This window comes from Aphis gossypii, chromosome 2 (assembly GCF_020184175.1).
Source record: "Aphis gossypii isolate Hap1 chromosome 2, ASM2018417v2, whole genome shotgun sequence".
NCBI lineage: Eukaryota > Metazoa > Arthropoda > Insecta > Hemiptera > Aphididae > Aphis > Aphis gossypii.
Genome location: NC_065531.1, coordinates 9,354,303 through 9,380,008, shown reverse-complemented (window position 1 = coordinate 9,380,008; position 25,706 = coordinate 9,354,303). Strand labels below are relative to the sequence as shown.

The 25,706-nt window shown below is 26.3% G+C and overlaps 3 protein-coding genes across 8 annotated transcripts in view; 2 read left to right on the top strand and 1 right to left on the bottom strand.

The window, feature by feature from the left end:
* LOC114120362 (unconventional myosin-XVIIIa-like) overlaps positions 1-9,809 on the bottom strand; it is a 51,618-nt gene extending 41,809 nt beyond the window's left edge. For all 3 annotated transcript variants that reach the window (XR_007604361.1, XR_007604360.1, XM_050201546.1), the window contains exon 1: positions 9,516-9,809. The gene's annotated coding sequence lies outside the window, so the exon portion shown is untranslated. The remainder of the gene's footprint in view (positions 1-9,515) is intronic.
* A 254-nt stretch (positions 9,810-10,063) lies between these two features.
* On the top strand, positions 10,064-12,796 carry LOC114120363 (protein phosphatase 1D). The gene is made up of 6 exons (XM_027982245.2): positions 10,064-10,432; positions 10,519-10,946; positions 11,012-11,146; positions 11,221-11,639; positions 11,698-12,023; positions 12,113-12,796. The coding sequence occupies exons 2-6, from the start codon at positions 10,646-10,648 to the stop codon at positions 12,666-12,668; spliced, it is 1,737 nt and encodes a 578-aa protein (XP_027838046.1). The 5' UTR covers positions 10,064-10,432; positions 10,519-10,645; the 3' UTR covers positions 12,669-12,796.
* A 2,513-nt stretch (positions 12,797-15,309) lies between these two features.
* Positions 15,310-23,910, top strand: LOC114120345 (myotubularin-related protein 6). 4 transcript variants are annotated; one of them, XM_027982222.2, is made up of 11 exons: positions 15,310-15,578; positions 15,860-16,076; positions 19,473-19,752; positions 19,837-19,994; positions 20,088-20,213; positions 20,278-20,412; positions 20,474-20,606; positions 20,732-20,964; positions 21,030-21,280; positions 21,359-21,863; positions 22,600-23,910. In XM_027982222.2, the coding sequence occupies exons 2-11, from the start codon at positions 15,906-15,908 to the stop codon at positions 22,744-22,746; spliced, it is 2,139 nt and encodes a 712-aa protein (XP_027838023.2). In that variant the 5' UTR covers positions 15,310-15,578; positions 15,860-15,905; the 3' UTR covers positions 22,747-23,910. The 4 variants fall into 4 exon arrangements, with proteins under 4 accessions (XP_027838023.2, XP_050057523.1, XP_050057522.1 ...); XM_050201566.1 differs by lacking the exon at positions 15,860-16,076; XM_050201565.1 differs by lacking the exon at positions 15,310-15,578 and having other exon boundaries at positions 15,594-16,076.
* Positions 23,911-25,706: the final 1,796 nt, after the last annotated feature.

The following is a 25,706-nucleotide window of genomic DNA, read 5'->3' as shown; positions in this document are numbered from 1 at the left end:
TAATAAAATCCAATTAATACACATGGGTCTAGAACACACTTTTAATAAGTACCTATATTAATCTTCATAATTTTACAAATTTTTTTTTTTTTTAGTTATTGTTTTCTTAATAAACATCATTAAATACAATATGAATTATTCACTATTTCAATTTATGTTTAGGTAAAGGAATTCAAATTCACAAACACCATTAATAAATTTCATAAAATAATATACTTTATCAATAAGCACAAAGGCCATAAATATGTCATCAAAATCAAAATGCAAACATTGTTTAATATTTATACAAGCTACAAATTAATTATTGTTCTAGTACCTATATAAAAATTAAATTGAATACTATATTTCATTATAACAAGAATTAAATCATTAAATAAAATTGTTCAAAACAAAGGGGAATCATTCTGCTGTATACCAGGCTTAGAATAATAAACCATTGAATAGATTTCAATGATATATGTGTTAAATTTGGATTAAATAATAAATCAATGCATAACTATAAAAATTACTTTTTCACAAAAAAACGATTTTTTTAACATTTCTAAGGATATTTTTATAATTTATTTATTTATATTACCATACGTAATTTATTTTTTATTAATAAGAACATTGCACATATTATATTATTAATTATTTTAATATTATATCACATATGTACTATTGTTTGTTTGCAGTGGCGAATTTACGGGGGGGGGGGTCGGGTTCAAACACCCCAGAACAAAAAAAAAAGTTACTAATGTCAAATAATTAATATTTTACTACGGATTTTCTAATTATTTTACGATGCAGATAGACTGTATTGTCTGTCTGTCTATATATAACTACCTATCTAAGAAAGTTGGGTTATTTTGGTGTGGAGTATCGTTGCGTCATCTTAATTACAATTTGTGTTACCCAGATAGGGTTTTTAAAATGTTAATCCCCCCCCCCAAGAAATTATTGAAAATACACCACTGTTTGTTTGTATGGCATCAATAACAAATATTAATAGTGCAGTGATATAGAGCAGTGTTTCTCAACCTTTTTAGTGTCGCGATCCTCAAAATCTGTATAAAATATGGTGATTCACTTTGCGACCACCCTATATCTATATATTAAGTACAAATTTGAACAATAAAAATATCATATCATTAACTAATTAACCAAAGGAAATAGAAAATTTTATATAAAAATGTTAATTTTATAAATTAGCATTTTATAATTTTTGTCCTACATGACCCCTAGTTAAAATTTAACGACGGCGATCTGCATCGACTGACGACTATGTCCAGTTCAAAATTTTAGTTCGTGAATTATAAGTTAAATTCGTGAAATTTCTAAAAGAAAAACTTTTTTGTGATCTTGCATTAAATTTTCAAGTTTTTTTACCAAATCTTAAAATGTTTACTAACACAACACTCGAAAATTTAAAATTATAAATAATTAAATAAAATATAAATATCACAATTCATAAAATATTGAAATTTAAAATGTTTAGCAACTGTATAATGTTTTGAATTTTACGATTAATACTTTTTAACAAAAAAACTAAAACCATTTAATAAGGTTATTTTATGCATGAATATTCAATTTCATCAAAATTTAAACTTTGAACGCTCATTAATATGTTTGTGGAATTACGCTTAACTTTTTTTGTAATCCCAGTAATAATAACTTTATGAGAAATCATGAATTAACTTTTTTTAATCATGCAAAAATTTTAAAAAAAAAATAGAAATTTTTAAATGTCTATACTCAATACATAGCTCAAAAATATCCAAAAATATTATGAAAATTTTACTACGCACAGAAAAAGATAATACGAATTTTGGTTAATATTTCAAGTACCTATCAAAATAAGAAAATCAACTGTCAAAAACTAATTTTTTTCATATATTCTCCTCCAATCATACAACTAACGAACTAGAAATACAAACTATACGATAGTAAGTTTAAAAATCAAAAATTCTAAATGCATATTTCGTTAATTTTAAGAAAAACGTGCATATTTCATTGATTTGCATACTCATAATAAACAATAAACATATTTAATATTTTCTAAAAAATTGATTTTTTTCTTAACCCATTTATTTAAATAATATTAAATATAAAACTCAATATAATTTTACGTAGATATTTATTGTCATCATCGTAGTCGAATAATTTTACCTCAATAGTACGATTTGTATTTAATCTAGGTATATTGCACTATATGCTGAAATAATGTTTAATCGGCGATAAATCATCGACTTAACTTATCGTATATATATATATATTTATTGTTTGTTTGTACATTGGTTGTTCACAGTTGACAATTTACAGTATTTTTTTAAAAGGACTTTGAGAGAAATCATAATAAATGTAATGCATAATTATCGAATATTTAAATTTTAATTTTCTTTAATTTAAAAATATATTTACTGGATAAACCTTTTATCGAACAACACTCATTAGTTTAAATATTTTTAAATATTTTTTACTGTTATAATTTTAAATTTTTTACTTTTTTGAACAACAAAATACATTTTTAATTTCATATTCATATTAAGAGGAATATATTTTGGAATATTTTAATACGTATAAGAATCAATTGAAATTAAGGCGAGTAGCTATGAGCTATAAGTATTTAAAGTTTAGTAAGCCGCGATCATTAGAACAAGTAGAACAATATTTTGCAAGATATCCTCGTACCTCTCTACTCCCTTTATCAAAATTTGAAATAGTAACAAGTACTTATAACACAAGCTATTCTTCTGAATTTATATTTATATTTGTATCGCAATACCCTGAAAAATATTGTGCTTTAGAATATTAATTTAAAAATGTATATATTGTCATTCAAAAAAGTAAAAACTTTAAATTATAACGATAAAAAATCAATTTTTTTAATAATATTTAAATTTAACACTGGAAATTATGTAAAAAATATTTTCAAAAGTATTAATAGGTTTTGAAATAATGAGTTAGGTTAGGTTAAAGAAACACCCTGTTTATATAAATCATGTTTCAATCATGTTTAGGAAGCATGGAAAACTATTCGCAGGTTTCCGCCAAAACAAAATTTGTAACCCCTTTCCTGTCAATTGCACTTATAAGATAAACCACTGAACTACTTCAATAAATTATAGTAAGTACTATAGTATTATATTGAACAGATTATATCCAAAGAATAACCATATGCGTTATAATTTAATTAGTATCATTATTAAATTTCTTAATATAATTATTTATTGTCCAAGAAGTATCATCAAACTAAAAACTAAGACAAAAATAATAATAGAATGCTGATAAAATGGACTTGATCTTTTGGTCTTTTCTATTTAGTATTTATGAAGTATTGATCTTAATAATTATACATTGTCTTAAGATTACATTAACATTGAATTAACATCATACTTAATAAAAAAATAATTCCAATGATTTATGATAATGAATTAACACAAGGCCTTTCATACAATTGCATATTTTTTCTGATTTATTTTCTGTTATGCTAACCAATCACAAAATATGTTATAGATAAGAATTCAAAATTCGTCAACATAGGCAGAAATATTACACATTTTTGTTATTCTATTACTAATATTATATAGGTATTGCATATTTACATATTAGATAATATATGAAATTCACATGTTTAGTAGCATTAGATATTGAGTGGTAAGAGGTCGGTATTACATTTATGATGAATGTACGATCGTCTATTATAGCACAGGTACAAAATAATTAAGAAGTCAGCATTATCAGCACGGAAGAAATAAACTACAAAATATGCCATAAAATGATTGTACAATTTCAATATTCATTTTTCAATCACATTTTAGTTGTATCGAATATTATTCTAAGTACACATTGTTATTGTTTCAAACACGTATCTTATACCGATCAATCGTATCTTATACGTATCAATACCGACCATTATCAAAGATTTTATCTTATACAATTTTAATTTTAAATAATAGTAAATAGTAGTAGGAAGAATCATACGCATAATTTATTTAATAAATCACGATACCGCTATACAACTAAAAAAATAATAATTAAGTGAATTTTGCTTAGGTATTGATAGTTTTTTTTTTTTTAATCTTGGTTTTTTTGAAACTAGTTATTTGAATTTTCCATATCTTAGTAAATAACGACGCTTAACCTGTTTTATAAGAATATCAACTTGGATATTATTTAAGTGTATCATCTTAGTGTGGTTTGTAGGCTATGCATTACTCAAGGGCCTAAGTCAAGAGTCGGCAATTTAATTCAGTGATGGTTTCGATAATTTAAAAAAAAAAAATTTAAGAACCAGAAAAAACTTAAATAAAAGTTAAAAACTGTTGTGTTATCATGACTATTATTGTAAACAACGATAAAAGATGAATGTTATATCGTAATCTCCAAATACATCATAAATGCATAAATATAAATCAAATACCCATTATATGTACGAAAAATCAGCATACAAAAATGTTTTTTTGGCAGTTCAGTTATTTTCCCTCCACGGGACATATTTAGCCCACCCCCGAGCCACCTATTTCCGACCCTTGGCCTGGGTGGACATAAATGTTCGAATAAGTAACGTTAACAAATCCAATCAATTCAGATCGACTAACCAGAATCAGTCCAATAAATCGTTAAATGAGCCATGTTTATTCCAAAGATACAACGATTTACAAATAGTATCTTAGGTACGATTTTACCTTAATATAGATGAGTAGGTATTTCTAAGTTCGATCCTACGTGTTACAATCAAAAACATTATCTCAACTCTACTTTCTTAAAAGGATGTCTGCAAATTGCAATTATTAGTTTTCTCTTTTACTGCAGACCACATCGCAAAGTTTTGTTCCGCAGAACAAATCGTATGATGTTAACTTTAACAAAATAACAAATCTATATATTATCAAACTTATAGAGCATTATCTGTATACTCAGTACCTTATGTAAACATTTTTTACTATATTTACATTTTCTATATGCTCACATTTTTGAATTGTAATATACTACATACTCAAAGTTTACTTGTAATTTATATAAAAATTTAAATATTGTAAAAAAGTAAAAACCAATTTGCAAATCACGAATTAATATAGATACAACTTTAGTTCTTAGAACAAACATAGTGATTAGGTAAGTTTGAAATAGATTAATTCGTTATAATATTATAACTAATAAGTAATTACACACGATTATTTTTGAAAACGCATATTTACTAATTAATACTAATTTACGCTTATTTACATATTTACAACATTTATTGTTGCCCGGGGTCTTAGAGAAAACAAATAATTTATTATAATAGCAATCAAAATAACTTACATAAGTTTTATTGCAATCGCCATCGGCTCTTTTAAGTATAATTCCCAAAATTATAAACAAAAATTAAGTACCTATAATTAATAATATAACGAATTTATTTAACTTAAAATAATTATACTACCTACAATCTTCTATTCCAATGAATATTTTAAGATAATGAGCCAATTCGTTGATTTATTCAATTGTATACAACTTCCCTGATATAGGTAAAAATATTTTGATCTTTAATGATGGTTAATGGCTAATATAGTAAATTATAGTTATCATATTTCAATAAAAAAAAAAAAAAAAAACGATAAAGAAGACATACCTTAGACTTAGAAGATCAAACAAAAGACAATATTTGTGCATTATGTAGTTTAACAACAATTCAATATTATGATCTATAGAATTTTTTTTAACTAGGAACAAATATTATAGTACCAAATAGGTAGGTAACGGTACTAATTACAAAGGACCACCGGAAAGAACTAACCAACGCTCAACTGAAATATGTTCGTAGAATTTACAACGAAGACGTTGTCATAATTTGTAGGACACACAATACGAAAAAAAACAGTAGCGTTATTATATAATAAGTACACATGATACAAGATATCGTTTTCAAATAAAATATAATTTTATTACCACTACCTATTTCACAGTTTTAAACTTCTAACCTATAATAAAAAAGAAAAACGCATAAATAAAAAATGCATTAGTTCATCAGTCAATTCACTATATATATATATATATGTTGTTGTATTTTTCAATTTATTGCTAAGTACGTTTTAAATATGTGTCACGTAAGTACAAAATAAATCTAAAAGTTTAAGGTGCAATTTTTTTGAATTTTTAATACAACTTTATTAAATTCACTCATTTATACAACTATTTTAGTTATAGTCGATCCTTGAGGCCTCGATCGTCGTATTATAACCTATAGATAAGATTATACTTTAATACCACCAGCCATAATATCAAATCATTTTATATCATAAAATAAAGATAATAAATTAACCAGCTAATCTAACCAAAGACTTGACAGTAAGCGAGGTCAGCCTATTTTAAATACGCCCCGCTTACATAAATAATAATAATAGGTAAATGGAACGAAGTTTTTCGAGGTAGAAGAACTTTTCGTCTCCAAATCGAAGAGGGTTCGATTTCGAATAATTAAAACAAACACTTATGTGCAATGCAATGATATAGTAATGACATGATTAAAATATGATGTATAAATGTATAATACATATAGTTGTAAAATATACAAAAAGGAAATGATACATTATTATGTGTTTATAATTTTATATTATACTGTACACATTTTATTGACGAGTTTATATTTTTAATAATTTTCTATGTTGTACATAAAGAATTAAAGTATTATAATAAATAATATGGTTATTATCAAATTTAAACCTTATGAACCTGGTCAAAAAGCGATAGATACGATTTTGGTCGAAAAGGGGATAAACCTTTTTTAAACTCGGTCGAAAAGTGAATGTGCCGAAAAGGGAAAGGAACATTTTTGGTTGAAAACGGCCATATCCGTTATATTTTATTGTTTACTTCTCAAAAACAGTGTACCTATATAATTGTATTGTTACATGTCATGAGGTTTTTTTTTATTCAAGTACTTCATTAGTTCATTGTGTTAATTATTTTAAACTTTTTTAGCCTATACCTATTATAATATAATATTATTGTGTTCATGTGATGGTATATCGAGTATAACGTTATAATTATTCTGTATTAAAAGTGAGAATAAATAATGTAAGGGATTCAAAATAATAACGAAACCCTCAAATACAGTGGATACTTACACGAATAATTTGATTCTTAGGAGATATACAACACAGAGTTCAATAAAATGTCCCTGAACTTTATAGATAATCAACATTTAATTTATATTGAACACAGTAACATTTAAATTAAACAAATAAAAATATTAAAATAAAAATTCAAAATGTTATCAACTAGTTATAAACACAATAGCGAGTTTCGAAAATATTTTGGTATCATCGATAGCTAAGCTTTTCTACCTCGTGATAAAGCGTTGAATGGAATTACGTTCTTAAAAGAAAATATCCCGCTTCATTCGTAAGAACTTTTTTTTATTATGTAACTAAAAAAAACAGGCAAGCAGCAACCAATCAGAGACATTAAATTTAAAATCGCTTAAAATAAAAATGTACCTATGTGTACAAATTAAAAAAAATAAAATTACTACTCATATAATAGATTTTTAACGACGGTAAGCCACACCATTAAAAAACAATGCTATTAAATTATTTATAATTTGCGCAAATTTCTGAAATTAATTTTAAACATGATTTTATTTTCATTATATTATTAATATATATTAAAAGCTAATATAATATAATATTAATATTTATTAATATATGCCTTCTCATGACTAGCACCTAATTTATACATTTTTCATGATAACATATAGGTACAATAAATATAAATACATAAAATATATGATAGCTTTTCTTGAACAGTTGCTTATATTAAATTGTATATAATTTATTACAGCTCTCTCAGTTACACAATTCATTAATTATTACAAAATACAAAATATAATATTAAATAATATAATGTTTTACTTTTTAAAATTAGTAGGTAAGTTATAAACTATAATTTATAAAATTAACAACTAACTATTAAAGAAATGCCAAAAGCAAAAAAAAATTTAAAAACATTTAAAAAAATGAAGATAATTTATTGTAAAAAATATTATAATATGAGCTATGAATATTAACAAGAATAAAACCAAAATAATCACAATGTATTGTATTATATATAGGTAAATAACAAAAAATTACTGAACTCTGACATAATAATCAAAAACAACAAGAATTGTAAACAGTTTAATGTTAAATGTTTTACGTACTTATGATGCAAAATAATGTATAATTAAAAAATCAAGGACAAAACTTAAAATAAACAAAAATCTATTTAATGCAAAAATAGTTAACTTAATACCAAAATAATAATTATAAAGAGATATGTATAGGAATGTTTTATCGTATAAAGTTGAGACAAATGCTATACTCAAAAATTTTTAATTTTAAAGCATGGTACTATTCGAGGTACTAAGGAAGAAGAATATTAAGAATTATATAGAGATAAAGTTGGAAATACAAAATTATATTTTAAATGATATCAGCAGCACTGGTGTAATGTGACATAACTAATTTGTATTAATCAGAACCAATGTTGTATGGTTAGCTTTAATATTAGTGTGAATTGTACAATACTAATTAAAATGTACCTACTTATTAAATACTAAAGGTATTATCATTGATGTGTTTAATAAATGTAAAAATAATAGTATCAATATTTATTTAATATATAAATTTAGATAATATACAATCCTGATAGCCGATAGGTAATAATTTATGTTAATTAGTCACAAAAAATAATTAGGTATATATTATATAATATACCAATAATTCATTTTACAAATATTGATAACACATATCATACGTCATAATAATTAAATTAAACCAATTGATCAACATTACACATGTTAATTATTTATAATGCCATGTTTAGTTTCATTATAAAATTATTCAAAAATAGGCAATATTGTATTATTAATTTTTATTGAGTTTATTATATTAATTACCCACTACTATTTATAAATAATAAGTATTCAAATTTTCTTAATCTGTTTAAAGGCTGAGACAATTATACAAAAAGTTTTTTTAAGTTGAATAACAAATCATCTAAATCAAAAATGTTGAAAAATTCAAAAAAAATGCAAATAGCCGAGTAGCCACAGAAAATTAAACACTTTAATACAATGTAGGGATAATAAATGTTTACCTATACAGTTTTATAATGAACAAAATATTATATGAAAATACCAATGATAGACACCCAGTATATTTTAGTAGGGAAATAAACAAACTTCGATGTGCACACAACAAAAATGTATGCTTTGTCAGTATCTAATATAAAATAAAATTGAACTTGAGTCGTTACTCGAAATATATTATGTGTGTAAAACAACACAAAAAAAAGACCTCGAGTACCTACTCTATACGCATTAGTTCTTAGAGAAGAACGAAATCACATAGGTAACAATATATATTTATAATATATGTGCTATATATATATTATTATATTTGTAAGTAATACACGTCATATATGCATAATATACTATCGCCAAATGTACCCGGTAGTGGGTATTGCAGTATTCGTGTAAGGTACAAATATACCAGGGAATACACACTTACTTGAATAATACTGCAGGCGATGTGGTGAAATCCTTCTTTCGGGGACCGTATACTAAACGGGCCCTTATACACATTATTATAAAAAATATTATATTATATTATTATAGTGTATGTGTGATGAAGTGTGCGGTGTATAATATCACGAACAAAACAAATAGGAGTAAATATTTAAATTAATTATCGTAATATAAACAGGCGACTAATTCTAAAAAAAAAAAAATAAATAAATAAAAAACGAAAATAATTGCACTAATACGAAAACAAAAACAAAACAGTCGGACACTCGGACCGCCCCGAACCGTGAAGTGTTATCACGTATTTGTAATTAGGTTCCGAATAAAATTCGTGTATAGTGATTGCGGCGGACGGTGGTCTGTGTACGCGCGCGTTTGCACACGTACGTACGCGGGTCCACACTCAACCGCCTTGGAAGGAGGCCGACACCCGGCGGGGGTACTCGTCAACGTTCGACGACGGCGAAAATCCATTCTCTCGAACCACCGCTCGTTCGCGCCACACGGGGGCACCGGTGCAGCCAACCCGCCCAGCGCCGGGACATTCACGGTCGCGCCGTTTGCCAGACGTACGGGCGAATGGTAATGCAGTAATGCACTTCAAAACACAAATTCGTTATTAAACGCGATCTAGATTCTAGCGCTCTAACACTTGTAAACGCAGTTTAATGTTAATGTGTTACGGTCGTTGCGATTACATTTTACATCTTCGACAGCGTTTTAACGATTAATTCTAATAGATTGGGTATAACTTTTTTTCTATTTCCCGTCGTAATTGTGTCGCTCGCGTATTCGTACGGTGTATAGTGAACGTCGTCGTGTCCGTACCACCCGATCCGTCGTCGTTATTACGGCACACTGCGCGCCATTTGTCTCGAGCTGTATGTGCCGTCGTAGAAAGTGGTAGGTAGTTGCCTTCAAAAAAACCCTGCGATATTTGTCTTGTGCAGGTGATCTCACCTAAAAATTCTGTTTTTGTGTGTGTCCAGGTGTCAGATTGAATAATCCGGATTGGCCTTACAGTAGGTACATGTCGTGATGTCAACATAGAACGTTCGTACGCAGACTAGCTCAGCGCCTCAGCTTAGTATTGTTGGTCTACACCTGACCGTCACAATGCCAAGCATCGGTGTGAACCTTCGTGTGACCGGTTACTGCAACCAAGGTGGTAGGAAATACATGGAAGATATGTTTTCGGTAGCCTACCAGCAGACACCGGACATGAAAGATCTGGAGTACGCCTTCTTTGGTATATTTGATGGACACGGTGGTTCAGAAGCCGCTGCATATGCCAAAGATCACTTGCTTGATACCATCATCAAAGACGATGCATTCTGGTCCAAAAACGATGATGACGTTTTAAGAGCTATCCGTAATGGTTATGTAAATACTCATATTGAAATGTGGAAAAACCTAGGTATTTATAAAGTTCACATTTACTTATAGGCTAACTCATGAATAATACCTATTTTGTTTTTTTAGAAAATTGGCCGAGAACTCCATCTGGCTTACCTAACACATCGGGAACCACTGCAAGTATAGCCTTTATAATGAGAGGAAAAATTTATACTGGTCATGTTGGTGATAGTTGTATAGTACTTGGTTACCAAGATGAAGGTAATCATTTTTATATATTTTACTTATTGTTTTTCAAATAAACTTAACATTTTTTAATTCCTTTTCTATTTTAGAAAACGGAGAGTGGAAAGCCAAACCATTAACACGAGATCATAAACCAGAATCTTTTGAAGAAAAAATAAGAATAGAAGAATGTGGAGGCAAGGTTATTAATAAATCTGGTGTTCCTCGAGTAGTATGGAATAGACCTCGCATTGGTCACAAAGGTCCTGTACGTCGTTCAACTACAATCGATGAAATACCGTTTTTAGCGGTAGCTCGTGCTCTAGGTGATTTTTGGAGTTTCAATTCAGAGCATAATAAATTTGTTGTTTCTCCTGAGCCAGATGTTGAAGTATTCAATGTTGATCCTTCTAAACATCGTTGTTTAATATTTGGTACTGACGGCTTATGGAATGTTCTTTCAGCAGATGTTGCAATTTCAAATGTATATGCAACAGAAAAACATAATATTGAAATGAAATCTTTAGAAGTAAGTGATCGACTTAAATAATAGATTTCGTTTTTTTAATTAAATTGTTTTTTTTTAGAAACAAGATTGGTTAAATCCATCTAAAAATCTTGTTGATAAGGCAATATTACAATGGAATAAAGTTAGATTGAGGGCTGATAACACCACAGTTATTACATTAATGTTAGATCCACCTGGTCCACCTGCTCCACAAGTACTATTAAAACATAAAATGCAGACTGGTAATATGAAATGTGAAGATAAAAATAGTTGCAAATGTGTTGATGGAGATCCTCAAGTTCAAAGATTTGGTAGAGGTACAAGTGGAGGTTATGCCATATTCACTAGATATCCTACAGATCATCATCTAAGAGCATCAAGCGCTCATGCTAGCACTTCTAAACCGTAAGTTACTTAGTATTTAACAAATAAAAAAAAATTAACTTTTGTTCTTGTTTAATATTTCAACATTTTTTTTTAATTTATATACATAGATATCCTACTACTCCTATAGAAACACCGCCAATAAAAACAAATAAAGTACTCAGAACATCTGCAAAAATTAATAATAATAATAATAACGACAACAACAATAGCTCTAGTAAAAAAGATGGTCAACCAGCAGAAAAAAGATGTACGCGGACAAGCAGTGGAAGAATTGTCAAAAAACAAAAACTAAACGAAAAGTCAACAACAAATGATGAGACTTCAAAATTTGGAAATAGTGATTCTGAAAATGAACAAATGCCACGTGAACCTTGGCTGATATCCCCAACCAAATCAATTAAACCTGAAGAGACTAAAGTGGGTGTAGTATTAAGAAGTTCTGGAAAAATCCAAAAAGTATGGAAATGTAATGACACCAAAGAAGATTCTACTCCAACTAAGATTACAACAATATCAAAAATTAAGACACCTTTAACAGAACCAATGACTAGAATATTAAGGTCACATAAAAAAAAAGATAGTAGATTTAAAAAAGTTGCATCTAGATCATCTTGGTCAGCGGGCATGGTTACTCGTAGTCATAGGAGAAGTGTTAAATGTTAATTATATATTGTATGATTAAGTTCCGTTTATTTTAATTAATTTTACCACATTTTGTCAACTATAAACATAAACCATTTAATATGTTTATATTTTGTGGTATTGTTTTTATTTTATGTTATTTGACATAGTTTTGCTTATCACACAAGATGTTATTAGATTATTATTGTGTTTTTGTTTTTTTTTTTTTTTGTTTTATCCAACAGAAATATTTTAATTTTTTTTTTAATTTAAAGAATATAATCAATTTGGTATTTTGTTTTCTACTAATTTAAAGCTTTTTGACTAATTAAGAAATTGATAATTATTTGTTTTATTGATTAATTGTACATTTTATAAAATCACCAATTTTATCATATTATTTTTTTTCTTTTAGAAAAATTGTTAAACAATATTAAAATAAAATTTAATTAATAGTTATGTATAAAACAATTATATTTTTTTAATTGTGAGCATTGTATTATAAATATATTAACTTTATAATTGTTTACATGATATGAAATGTAAATGTTTGTTGAAACTATTAAGATTAAATCATACATATTTATATTAAAGTTTTTTTTTTTGAGATTTATTCTTATTCTTATTTACTACATGTAGTTAAGCAACCTACACAGGCTACACAATATTATCTTAAATTGTGATTTTATTTCTCATACAAATAATATTGATACCTAATAATTTATTTAATTGATAATATATGTTGTACTTCTCTAGGGTTTGTGTTAAGGCTTCAATCAGTACAATCGCCTGATACAGCCAAAGCCAAACTAGTAAAGTAGAAACTACTTACTGTATTATGTATAGTCAATATCACAAATAATGGCACTCGACAATAGCGTCTCAGTAAATCATGTGAAGGAAGGTGCGCTATAGTTAAATTTACAAACCTTTAAAACTTATTTATCTTTAAAATTTGTATTAACAAAATCTTACGTTATAAAATAATAGTAAAACATGGAACAAATAAAATTGTTTTTGAAAATCTATAAGCCATTATTTTCTTTGCTACTAATATCTTCAATCTTCATCTAGGTAATAGGTTAATGGTCATTGAAATATGTATTAAAATTTCATCAGCTTGCAATTTTTCGCTATGAGCGAGATATTTCTTCCATTTACCTACATTTACGAATGTTATAACTTCCGCACTTTGTTCATGCATTTTTTGACATTCAACATTTTAAATAGGTAGCATTTTTTATGATAACATTTCCTTTAGTGCCAATATTAACTTGAGTGGGTTATAATAGAAATAATAAGATGAAATATACTCGACTTATAGGCATTTTATTCATTTTATTCATTTCAGCAAATTGCAAATATATTATCTCGAATACTCGAATGGTTTTTATTAATCCTATGATTAGGTTCGATTAAATAATTTGTCTATCTATCTATAAAATATATAATCGGTCGTGTATGTTTTGTAGTCTTATAGAAATATATACTTTTAATAGGTAGGTATTTAAGTTCTGCCTATTGTTCTAGGGTTCTACCCTTGGATCATAAAAAATTGATGGAGCCATGTCCCGATATTTTGAAGCACACATATATATATATATATTCGTTGCATATTTATTCAAGAAACTGCACTCTCTCAGGGATATTTATTCAAAAAACTGCATTCTTCCTGGAAGCTCGTGAGTGATAACCGCGATATAAACGCGACGAGTATATATGCGCATGTGCAAATGACGCATCTCATCTCGCAACTCGTCGCTAATATATGCTTCAAGTTACTATCATAGATAAGTTATTAAGTTAGGACATGGCTCCCATCCGTTGTAATGTTGTATATTATCTAAGGTTCTACCAAACTTAATACTTTTAAGCACTAATAACTAATAACTAATAACTTACAAGAAATTATAGATTGTAACTTGACCCTTTTAATCATTTTTTTTATGTTTTATATTTATTTATTTAAATTAATTTCATGTAGAAGTAATAAAATATTTGTTTTTCATAATATAATATATAGGTGCATACACTATTCTATCTAAAGTAAAGAAATATTTTTTAATTGTGGTTAAAAATTAAGTTTAAAAATGTTTGCACAATTTGGATTATAGACATTATTAAAAGCACAAAATGTTATTAATAAGTAGCTTATAATTTGATTAGTATGTTTTATAATTAGGTTATAACTTATTCTGCGGACATAAAATCAAAACCTCCAATTTCGTCTTGGTACCTGTTAACTGAGTAAAATAATTATTGTGCGGGAGTAGGAGGTTATTACAATCTATGAAAATTTTCAATTGATATAAAATAACCCAATAAACTAACATTAAACTAATAAGTAGGGCATGGAATATGGATGTTGTTGCATTTACAACTTTTTTTTCTTCTAATTTTTTAATTTATAGCTAAGTAAGTTTTAAATATGTTCCATGAAAGTACAAATTTTAAATGTAATTTTTTGCAATTTTGTTGAATTTACTCATTTATTAAACTGTTTTAACAATAATTTGAAACTTTTATGAATACTGAATAGGATTATATTTTTGCCGAACATAATTTTAAAATTAGAAACAAGTACTTTATAACTGCTTATCTGTAGCAGTGATATCTTATCGTATTTTGATAAAAATTTGCAACTATTTTTAATCAATGTTACTACAAGTACTACCACCTGACATCTATTCACTATTTGTCTCAGTTTAATGTACTTATGTTTGCTATGCAAAACTGTGGTGATTATTACTTAATAGTTAATATTTATTAGTTTAAAAAATATTATGGGCCGAATGCCTCGTCAATTTTTTGTCTGACAACTTCATATTCTTAATTTCTTCAGTTATTTATTCATATTTATGTTAACCTATTTTTAATACTTTACCTAGTCACTTATTTTTTTTTATTAATGTGCCTTGAATTGCCAAGATGGAACATATAAAAACTCCAAAAGTAATTTACATAATTCCTAGTCGCGTCCTTTTCATTATAAACAATGAAAATATACTTGATAAATTATTGTTGGATATTTTGTTGGGTGCTTGTGGCTAAGGTTAACACATATTATGCATGTGTGCTAGAAAACTAGATTCCTTCTTAAATTATCCTAATCTACACAATCCCTAACCTACCCACCTGTAGTGTTTAATTATTCTATCTGGAGAGGTTATGGTGGTTTGTATTCTGTAGTTATACAGTAGATCTAACCCTGGTTGTTGTGCATGCTTTTGTAGGACACGCAGTGAGTTGTGTGTATAATTCTGTAACACATGCAGTTGTATGGCTGAAAAAGACAGGTTCGTGTCACCGGCTGGCTTCCGTCTATATCGTTTGTCATCGGCTCCTGGATCGTATTCTCTGTTCTGCCGCTTGAGGTCGTGGCTACAGCGTGAAGCTGCCATGGCCAAAGTGGCCAGGCAACAGCAACAGGACGGTTCGGTCATTAAAAAGGTACAACGTGGTTATTCAGTTAAAAAAGATTGCTGATTACCTTATTGTTAAAATTATCATATTAAATTTATAAAAACATTTTAAAAAAAAATCTACATTAAATAGAATTTATAATAATTTATTCAACTATTTACTTTTAAACTATCAAAAGATAATTGATTTCTTACTTAATAATAAAAATAATCTTAGTATCCATTTCATTTAAACAATAAATATACTAATATAATTATATATTTTTATAATTTTTAAATATAATATTGGTATCAACTGAGTTAGAATAATATTAAATATAAACTCTATAGGAAAAATAATTTATAAATAATTTTGTAGAATTTTTAAAGAATTTTTTGTTTTCAACTTGTTAAAAAATTTTATTTCGAATTACCATGATTTTACCAGTGGAGCCTAACTTATATTCAAGTATGCGACCAAAACATGTTTTATGTGGATGGTGGTGTTGGTTTTTGTTCATATAACTTATAAGATAGTAATAATAGTTTATTTTCAAGTTTGCTATCAAGATAATAATTATGGGTATGATCAAAATAAGAACTATTTGTAATATTAAAATGAATAATTTGTTGAAAATAACATGCAAAGCCAATACAAAAATAATTATACTATGATTATGAAAAGTACACTGTTGTATAAAGCTTTTAAATAATACTTTCATTTTGATTAGAAAATAATTATTAGTTTTTATTGATATATTAGTTACTTAATTTTTCAGTTGTAAATAAAGGTGTGTTAGATTCATAAAGATTAAGCTATATATTAATACATTTTATTTATGCAAAGCTAGGTAAGGTCTATATTTTTTTGTTTACTCATGTACCCATGTAGGTATTCAATTTAATTAGAATAATGAATATGTGAATGTATTAGTTGAGGAGTGGGGGGCTTCCATGTGGGTTTGTAAAAAAATTAATTAGTGGTAGTAGGTGTCTGGATATTAAATGTATGATCTTGTAATGAAACTCGGCTCCACTGGATTTTACCATTGTACTTCATACTTGAAATTTCTTAAAAAAACATTCATTAGATTAGTTTGTGATTTAAAAAAAGTTAGTAATATAATATAAATAAATATTGTTTTTTTAATAAATAATCTTAAAACCCATTATTATAGAAGTTTACCTTTACCCTATGACTGCATGGTTTTGCATATGTTATATATGCATGAAATATCCCCTTATCTGTTAATTGCGTATTCATATTTCACATGTATATTTTAAAACCCATTTATCATATGTGTCGAGTTATATTTTAAGCAATATTAAATGTAGGTGCCATGTTTTAATTGTTTATTTTGATGAACCTAATTCTTATGTAGTTTAGAATAACAATTTAACTATGGTTAATAATTAATAAAATTTGCAGAATAATTAATTATATACATAAATATATGTTTAAAATTTATTTCAGTAAAGCAGAAGTTTAAAATTTTGTTTAATGATAATTAGTAATTACCTACAATAATATTTTGAAAAAATACTAAATATATAATTCATATAAGATTAAATTTTATTATGACTAAAATGATTTAATGTAATTTTAAATACAAAGTGAAATGAGAAATATATAGATTTTAAAATGATTTGTTTATTTTCCTGAATTTGTTTTTGAATAGTATAACTGTATAAGTGATCCAAAAAACATTTTATATCAAAATTTGAGTTGAAATTGCACTTGAAGACCTATTACTAGTTTTACTCTAAGGTGAGTAAAGTGAATCTGGTGTCCTTATACAGGGCCGGTTATAGGCGTAGGTGACATAGGCTTAAGCCTATGGCAGAAAAATTTATATTTATATAGAGGCAGCATATAAGAAAAAATAATAAAACAAGAGGCGGCAATTTTGATCTTTTCCTATTTATAAAAATTTGCTTGCACCGGCCCTGTCCTTGTATTTTGTGCTGCTTTTTTAAAATATAATATCCTTAATACTTCATAATTGATAGAATTTATTTATTAAAATTCTTAATAACACCAATAAAATTTAGTTATTACTTAAGTGTTTAAACATGGACATAGCTACAGTGGGGAAGGGGAGAACTTGCCCAACCCTGCACCTCTAAATGAATTAAAACAATTTTTTTTATATAATTATTATTGGCATTTTTATAATCTTGTTTTAATTTCCCTCCCCCTCCCTGATTGAAATCCTAGGTACGCCCATGTTTTTTAAGATAATTATTAATATTATTTACTTAATGGTTTGTAAATTATTACTATCCTATAATATGTGGGTACAATTGCTACAATAAAATGTTAATGTATGCTATATATCATACAAATAATCACCATTATTACGATTTATATTAACATTAAAATATATTGAATTTTGAAAAAATGAATACGTTTAACAGTTTGTTTAAATACAATGAGGCCATTTTTAAATATATTATTATTATTTTTTAAACTCATATGGTAATTACGTATTTATTTAACAAAAATATTGTACTTTTATAAAAATAAAAAGGCTGATAGTAGATAATAATAATAGTAAAAATAGTAATTATAGATTATAATAATTAAATGATTAATTGATCATTGAAACAAAACTAAAAAATAATTTTTCAACTCATTCTATGTACTTTAATAAAATAATATTTTTTATATAATTTTAAAACAAACTGAATTATAATTTCTTAGAAATAAAAAATACATGTACATATTACTATTTTTCTATTATCATTTTAACATACTTGCAAGAAAACTACAATAAATGTAAAATATTGAAAGGAAAATGAAGTTATAACATATTAATTAAATAATTCTTAAAAATTAAACATTTATAGTTTTGTCTATGCGGGGAGGGACCCCTTGCTTCAATCAATACTTGTACACCATTGTTTCATATTATCTCTTAAGCTTAACTCACAAGATTTGTATGGTTTGTTTAATTCTAATATAATCTACTGCAAGTATTACAAAGATATTTATGTTGTTATTAATGTGCTTATTTCTAATTTGAAATTCACATACTAAAAATTAATTTAGTAAAATATAATATTATGCTTTATAAAAATATGAAATGCATGGTGTAAAATTTGACATTAAACAAAAATCAAATGTTTTCAATAACTCTTAGTGTAATTATAAAGATTTAATGTGGATTCACTTTGAAATATTCAAAATTGTATTTTGCTTTGTCACTAATAGCGTAATCATTTTTAGCTTTAAGTATTGACATTCTCTTGATACTGTTGTCTGTATAAATTAATCTTAACTTTAAATTATGTCACACATAGGTCATAGCTGCCCTTAATCCTTCATAAAAAAATAGCTTAAGTAGCTTACAAGTTAAAATGCTATTAACTTAATATTGCTTCAATTATTATCTATTACATTTAAGTTAATTTATGTTAAACTGTATATTTTTCTTAATTTCAGATAGAAAATGTACGAATGTTAGACCGGTATAATTCCAAAAAAACATCAGCCGGTACATTATACTTAACAGCTACCCATTTAATATTTTTCGATACTGAAAATAATAAAGAATCTTGGGTGCTGTTAATGCATATAGGCAGTGTTGAAAAATTACCTATTACAACGACTGGTTGTCCAATACTAATACGATGCAAAACATTCTTATCAGTCACATTTGTTATACCAAAAGAAAGAGATTCTCACAATATATATACGTCACTGCTCGTTCTCTGTCAACCTGGTTTGTATTTGAATTATGCATTAATTTATAAATATACATTAGTATAAAGATAATGGATAACGAAATATTAATATATATTTCTAGCAAAAATTGAAGATGTTTACTGTTTTTTATACAAATCAAATTCTGACAAGATATCGAAAAGTGCTGGTTGGGATAGTTTTAATCTGGAAACAGAATATAAAAGAATGAATGTACCAAATGAAGCTTGGAGTCTAACTACATTAAATCAAGACTATCAGGTTAATATTTATAATTAATTTTATTTTTATAATCCCAAAGTGTATATAATATATAATAATGATTAACCAATACAACAAATAAATTATTGACAGCTATGTGATACTTACCCAAAGTTCCTTTTTGTACCATCATCTGTGAGTACATCCATTTTAGTGGGCAGTTCAAAGTTTCGTAGTAAGGAACGATTACCAGTACTTACATACTTGCACAGAAACAAGGTACTTGTATTTTACAAAAAAAAAAAAAAAATGTTTATTAATTGGATTAACCTTTTTTTTATAGGCATCTATTTGCCGTTGTGCACAACCTTTGTCTGGATTTAATGCCAGATGTATGGAAGATGAACAACTTCTTACATGTATACTATACACAAATCCTGGTAGCGAATACATGTATGTTGTTGATACTAGACCAAAGGTAATTTAATTAGAAAAATAATTAAGCAATATTTATTCAATATTATTTTGTCAATTTTTAGATAAATGCTATGGCAAATCGAGCAACAGGAAAAGGTTATGAAAATGAAAACTTCTACGATAGTATTAAATTTAATTTCTTAGGTATAGAAAATATTCACGTTATGAGAAATAGTTTGTCCAAAGTTGTAGATTGTGAGTACCATTATTATAAAAATTAAAACTTATAATTTATGAATACTTATAATTATAATACTTATAATACTTATAATTTATTATTTTTATTTATTTAAATTTTAAATATAAATGTAATTTTCTAGTATGTGAACAACGAAATCTATCTATGTCACAATTTATTGGAGGATTAGACAGTAGTGGTTGGTTACGACATATCAAAACTATTCTTGATACATCAGCTTTTATATGCCAAGCAGTTAATAGTGGAAAGTCTGTTGTGGTTCATTGTTCAGATGGATGGGATCGAACAGCTCAAGTGTGTTCACTGGCTTCACTAATGTTAGATCCATATTATCGCACACTCCAAGGATTTCAGGTAAAGTTGAATATTTTGTTAAAATGTTTAAATTGTATTCTAATTTTTAATTTTTTGAATACTAGGCTCTTATTGAAAAAGATTGGTTAGCATTTGGTCACAAATTTAGTGATCGGTGTGGCCATATAGCTGGTGACTCAAAAGAAGTCTCTCCAGTATTTACTCAATTTATAGAAGCAACATGGCAACTCACAATGATTCAACCCACAACATTTGAATTCAATGAAAGATTTTTATTAATTTTACATGACCATGTAACATCCTGTCAGTATGGAACTTTTATTGGAAATTGTGAAAAAGAACGTGTTGATCTCAAGTAATTATTTTACTTTTATTTGTAAAGTTAATTAAGTAACTTAATTTTTTAACATTTATATTTTAAATAATTGTTTAGACTCAAAGATCGTACATTTTCTTTTTGGGGTTATGTTGAAGAACATAAAAAAGAATTTTTAAATCCCTTATATAGTGCTCAAGTAGAAACTATGAGTCCTGATTTATCTCCACAAAATATAAGATTTTGGCGAGGAATGTATTGTCGTTTTGAAAATGGAGTTCATCCACGTGAGCATGTATATGACATTTTACTAGCGACTAGTGAACAAACAAAATCTATTGATGATCATGTAAAATTCCTACAAAAAAGACTATCATACTTTAAACGTAAGATAACTGATGGTGCAGACATGGTCAAAAACAGTCTGTTCTCAAAAGAAATATGTATAGAACCTATGAGTTATAACAAAGAAGATAATATTATACAATCCATGAATGATGCATTTGATAATTTAACTGTTATGGAACCAAAACTAGATGAAGCCCATAAAGTGGCTATTGAATGGAAGAGCTTACGTGAAGCAGTTTCTTGTGAATGTTCTACTGATTCTTCTACAAAAAAAGTAATATATTATTGTTGTAATATCAATAATTTATATTATTTAAATTCATCTTATTACAGTAGAGTCTCGGTAATCCAGACTAGATGGGACCGGACTCTATCCTGCTTTTCAAAAATCTGGATTAAACAGAATGGCGTTTTAACTTAATAATAAATATTTTTCAAAAAACACTTTATGTTTTTATACAAATTCAAAATTTATTGATTTACAATTTTACATTACACATTATTATTGTTATTAATCAAAACAATTATATCTTTATAATGGGTATTCAGGTATTCTTGAATACATACATTTTACATGAGTACTAAAGTACGAAATATAAATTGTCCAGATTAGCGAGACTCAACTGTACAATAATAAATAATTATCCAAAATAGTAACACAACCATTAGCATATAAATAATGAATCGAAATTGTAAGCATAAATAAATCTTTATAATGATAAAATCGATGCACTATTTATATATGTTTTTAAACATTTAAGACACCTCTATCTTTTGGACTTCAATACTTGACAAGTAATGAAGTTTTAGGAAAAGGCTGTCTTTTATGGTGTTAATTTCTGCTACAATAATATTTGTAAGCCCTACTAAAATATTACTAGCAATTAATAATTATTATCATACTTTATTTATATCATAATGATACCTAAGAAATTAGATATTATACTTCTTTTAATTATGTTTTACTTTAAACCACAATAATATAATAATTATATATTTTTTATATTTAGTATCACTGTTGGAAATGTGGAAATGTGTTTTGCACTCGCTGTATAGATATGAATGTTCCATTACCTGGTCATCTTAGTCAAGAACCTGTGCCAGTATGTCACGGATGTCGTAAAATTGTTTCAAGATCATCGACAGAATCTTCTTAAGTTTATTGTGTTATTATTAAACTAATTATTAGTTAATTTTACTAAATTAAAAACCAGTTACAATATTTATACTTAAATCTGTAAATATAAATATTAAATGGTATTACCTATTCCAATTATAAATTAATTAAATTAATTATATTATCAACATAATAGCCTAAATTATCTTATAGATCTCCATTTTTTTAATATTACCTAATTAGTCTACTTTGTGAAAAATAAAGTCAATCGCACAATACTTTCTATATTATGACCAATTAATATTTAACTTAAATAAGTTAAAGTGTTATGTTGATTTTTTCATTATATTCTGAGTAAATTGAGAGAAATAATAGCACAAATTGAATAGTTTATGTTATGTGCTAAAAGTTATTTTATATAAATCATGCTATTTATCAAAAACTTTAAATAGCTTAATTATTTATTAAAATTACATTTATTTAAAGTGAAATCAATTTTAATTTAATTTAAAAATAATAAATTGTATTTAATGTTAATTAACTTGCTACATTTATGCATAAATATAAAACAATACTGAATGATAATATTTCAATTGCACTTTATATCTTATAGTCTTAATTAAGACCATAAACAATATTAATTTAAAATTTAAATAATACAATAATTTTTAAGACTAAAAGTTCAGATTTGTTTGCAAATATAATTGATTATATCTAAGATCAGTGATGGCACATAATTTTAATTAGCTTTGTTTTATATTTATGTTAACCATTATTGAAATAATTACAATAAATACTGAAATTACAATTTTATATACACAATATTGATACATAAAAAGAAAGTGCCTTTTAACAATTTTGTGTTAAAAAAGGATCAAACTCTTACAAGTGATATGTTTAATAGGCGCTTACCCGTTAATAATGATGTTTTAGTGTTTAGATTAAATAATAATTCAAGTTTTAATTATGTACTTTTATTTCCTTTACCATATTACTATATATTACATTATTACATTATTATAATCTATGATATTAATTCCAGAACAATTATAAAAGTTTTTTTTTTTATTTACAATAAACAGTGACGACTTTTATACTTATTTGTTATGCATAAACATAATTTATAAAGAATGAGACACTATGTATTGTATTGTTTCTGTGTTAAAAAGGTAAAATATAGCAACATTTCTTTAAAATCATAAAATACATTATGAAAAACCGAATTGATAGTATTATTTAAAAGTATGCAAAATGTCCTTGTTAGGCTTGTTAGTTTAACAATTATGCCTATTGACAAAGTACCTACTATATGTATTTAAAAATTACAGGACACTTTATGCTCTCATAGACTAATAAAATTATACATACAGGTATAATGTGGTAATTGAAGATTTCAGATAGATTAGGAGGTAATAACTAAAAACGCTAATTGGCTTATAAACTATAAAATATTTTCAAATTAATTACCTACCTACTACAAATTATAATAGCAATAGTTTCTATTGAATAGAAAAATCAAGAAGCACAACTTTGGTCAGAAACCAGTAGATATGTAATAATAATTAAAACCTAATTGAAAAATCGTAGATATATGGCAGTGATTTGCTACAAAAGTGAGTGGATTTATAAATTGTAATGAGTAATGACTATTGACTTGTGAGTAGAGCACTGGCTTACCGCTTACGCATTCGTACCCTTTGTTCTTCATGTTTCGAAAATAATAGTTGAAAACAACGACGGTAGATAGCATTGTCGTTACCGTTCGGAACCTCATCTATCTAAATATTATAAAACCTGCAATTCTCTTTATATTTTTTAATTATCACAAATTTTTGTTACCCGATTCCTAGATGGTTAGATATTATATTTGACATACTTAATCCAGCACTCTAATTGTAGTAGTTTAAAAATTATATTTTATTATTTATGTTTTCAATAATAATATACCTTTAGGTACATACCTATCTTATAATAGAATTCTATAATCAATGATAATACTTATTCTGAAGACCTGAAATTATGACTTGACTATGAGCAGGTAAGTACTTATAATTTTAAATTTATTTTAGCGATAGATCAGGATGAGTAGCTTTATAGGTAGGTAATTTTTAATTTTTAAATTAGATTTCCCTGAGCACATAAGAACTACCAATAATATAAATTTCAAAATATTTCGTCATTTTTTTGTGCGGAGAATAGGTAGATTGAAAGTCGAATACAAGGTTCCTCTACATAGGCGAAACTACGGGTCAGGCCATGGCCTGACCTAATACTGGCTGAATATAATAGTATCATTCTGAATTGGTTAGTAGAATTTAAAATAAAATTTAAAAACTTTTTTTTCATATTTATCACTTGGCCTGTCCTAATAAAATTGTCTAGTTTCGCCTATGGTTTCTCATATTATATTATATTGTTCTTATATCAACGAAAGAAATATAAAAGTAACATACCTTGGTTATATTTTCTTATTTTATACCTATAAGCATTAGGTTAAGTTTCAGATTTTACAAAATACCAGCTACATCTAAATCAGGTTGATAGGTAGACCTATCTACCTAGATATTAAAATTAGTTAGTGGTTAAAAGTTAAAAAAAAAATAATTTTAGTACCTAAGTACTCAAAGTTTAACAGATAAATACAAGATTTATTTATTAACCTCATGAGTTTTTTTTTTTTTACTTGAAATAAAAATAAAAATTAACACATAAAGCCATACAGACGCTCATACATATTTTGTAGAAGCATTTAAGTTGAAGAGAGAAAAGTTTTGATAACAATATTGGGTATCCACAACTTCAACAACGATTTTTGTTGGGAAATTTTGTAAATATTTAGAATAATTTTTGTCTACATAAGATTTAGTTCTGTGGTTTTCAATCTTTAACATGAAATACCAACAATTTCTAACAACTTTTTTTTCAGTCATAATCTAATTTTTTAAAAAATATTTAATACGCGCTCAGTTTCAAAATCGCAATCGATGATCTATAATATAT

What these genes read in the sequence shown, in the direction of transcription:
- LOC114120363 (XM_027982245.2), top strand. Translation starts at nt 10,646, where the DNA reads ATGCCAAGCATCGGTGTGAACCTTCGTGTGACCGGTTACTGCAACCAA. An exon ending in TGAAATGTGGAAAAACCTAG is followed by an intron (nt 10,947 to 11,011) that starts GTATTTATAAAG and finishes TTGTTTTTTTAG; the next exon opens with AAAATTGGCCGAGAACTCCA. An exon ending in ACTTGGTTACCAAGATGAAG is followed by an intron (nt 11,147 to 11,220) that starts GTAATCATTTTT and finishes TTTCTATTTTAG; the next exon opens with AAAACGGAGAGTGGAAAGCC.
- LOC114120345 (XM_027982222.2), top strand. Translation starts at nt 15,906, where the DNA reads ATGGCTGAAAAAGACAGGTTCGTGTCACCGGCTGGCTTCCGTCTATAT. An exon ending in CATTAAATCAAGACTATCAG is followed by an intron (nt 19,995 to 20,087) that starts GTTAATATTTAT and finishes AATTATTGACAG; the next exon opens with CTATGTGATACTTACCCAAA. An exon ending in GCACACTCCAAGGATTTCAG is followed by an intron (nt 20,965 to 21,029) that starts GTAAAGTTGAAT and finishes TTTGAATACTAG; the next exon opens with GCTCTTATTGAAAAAGATTG.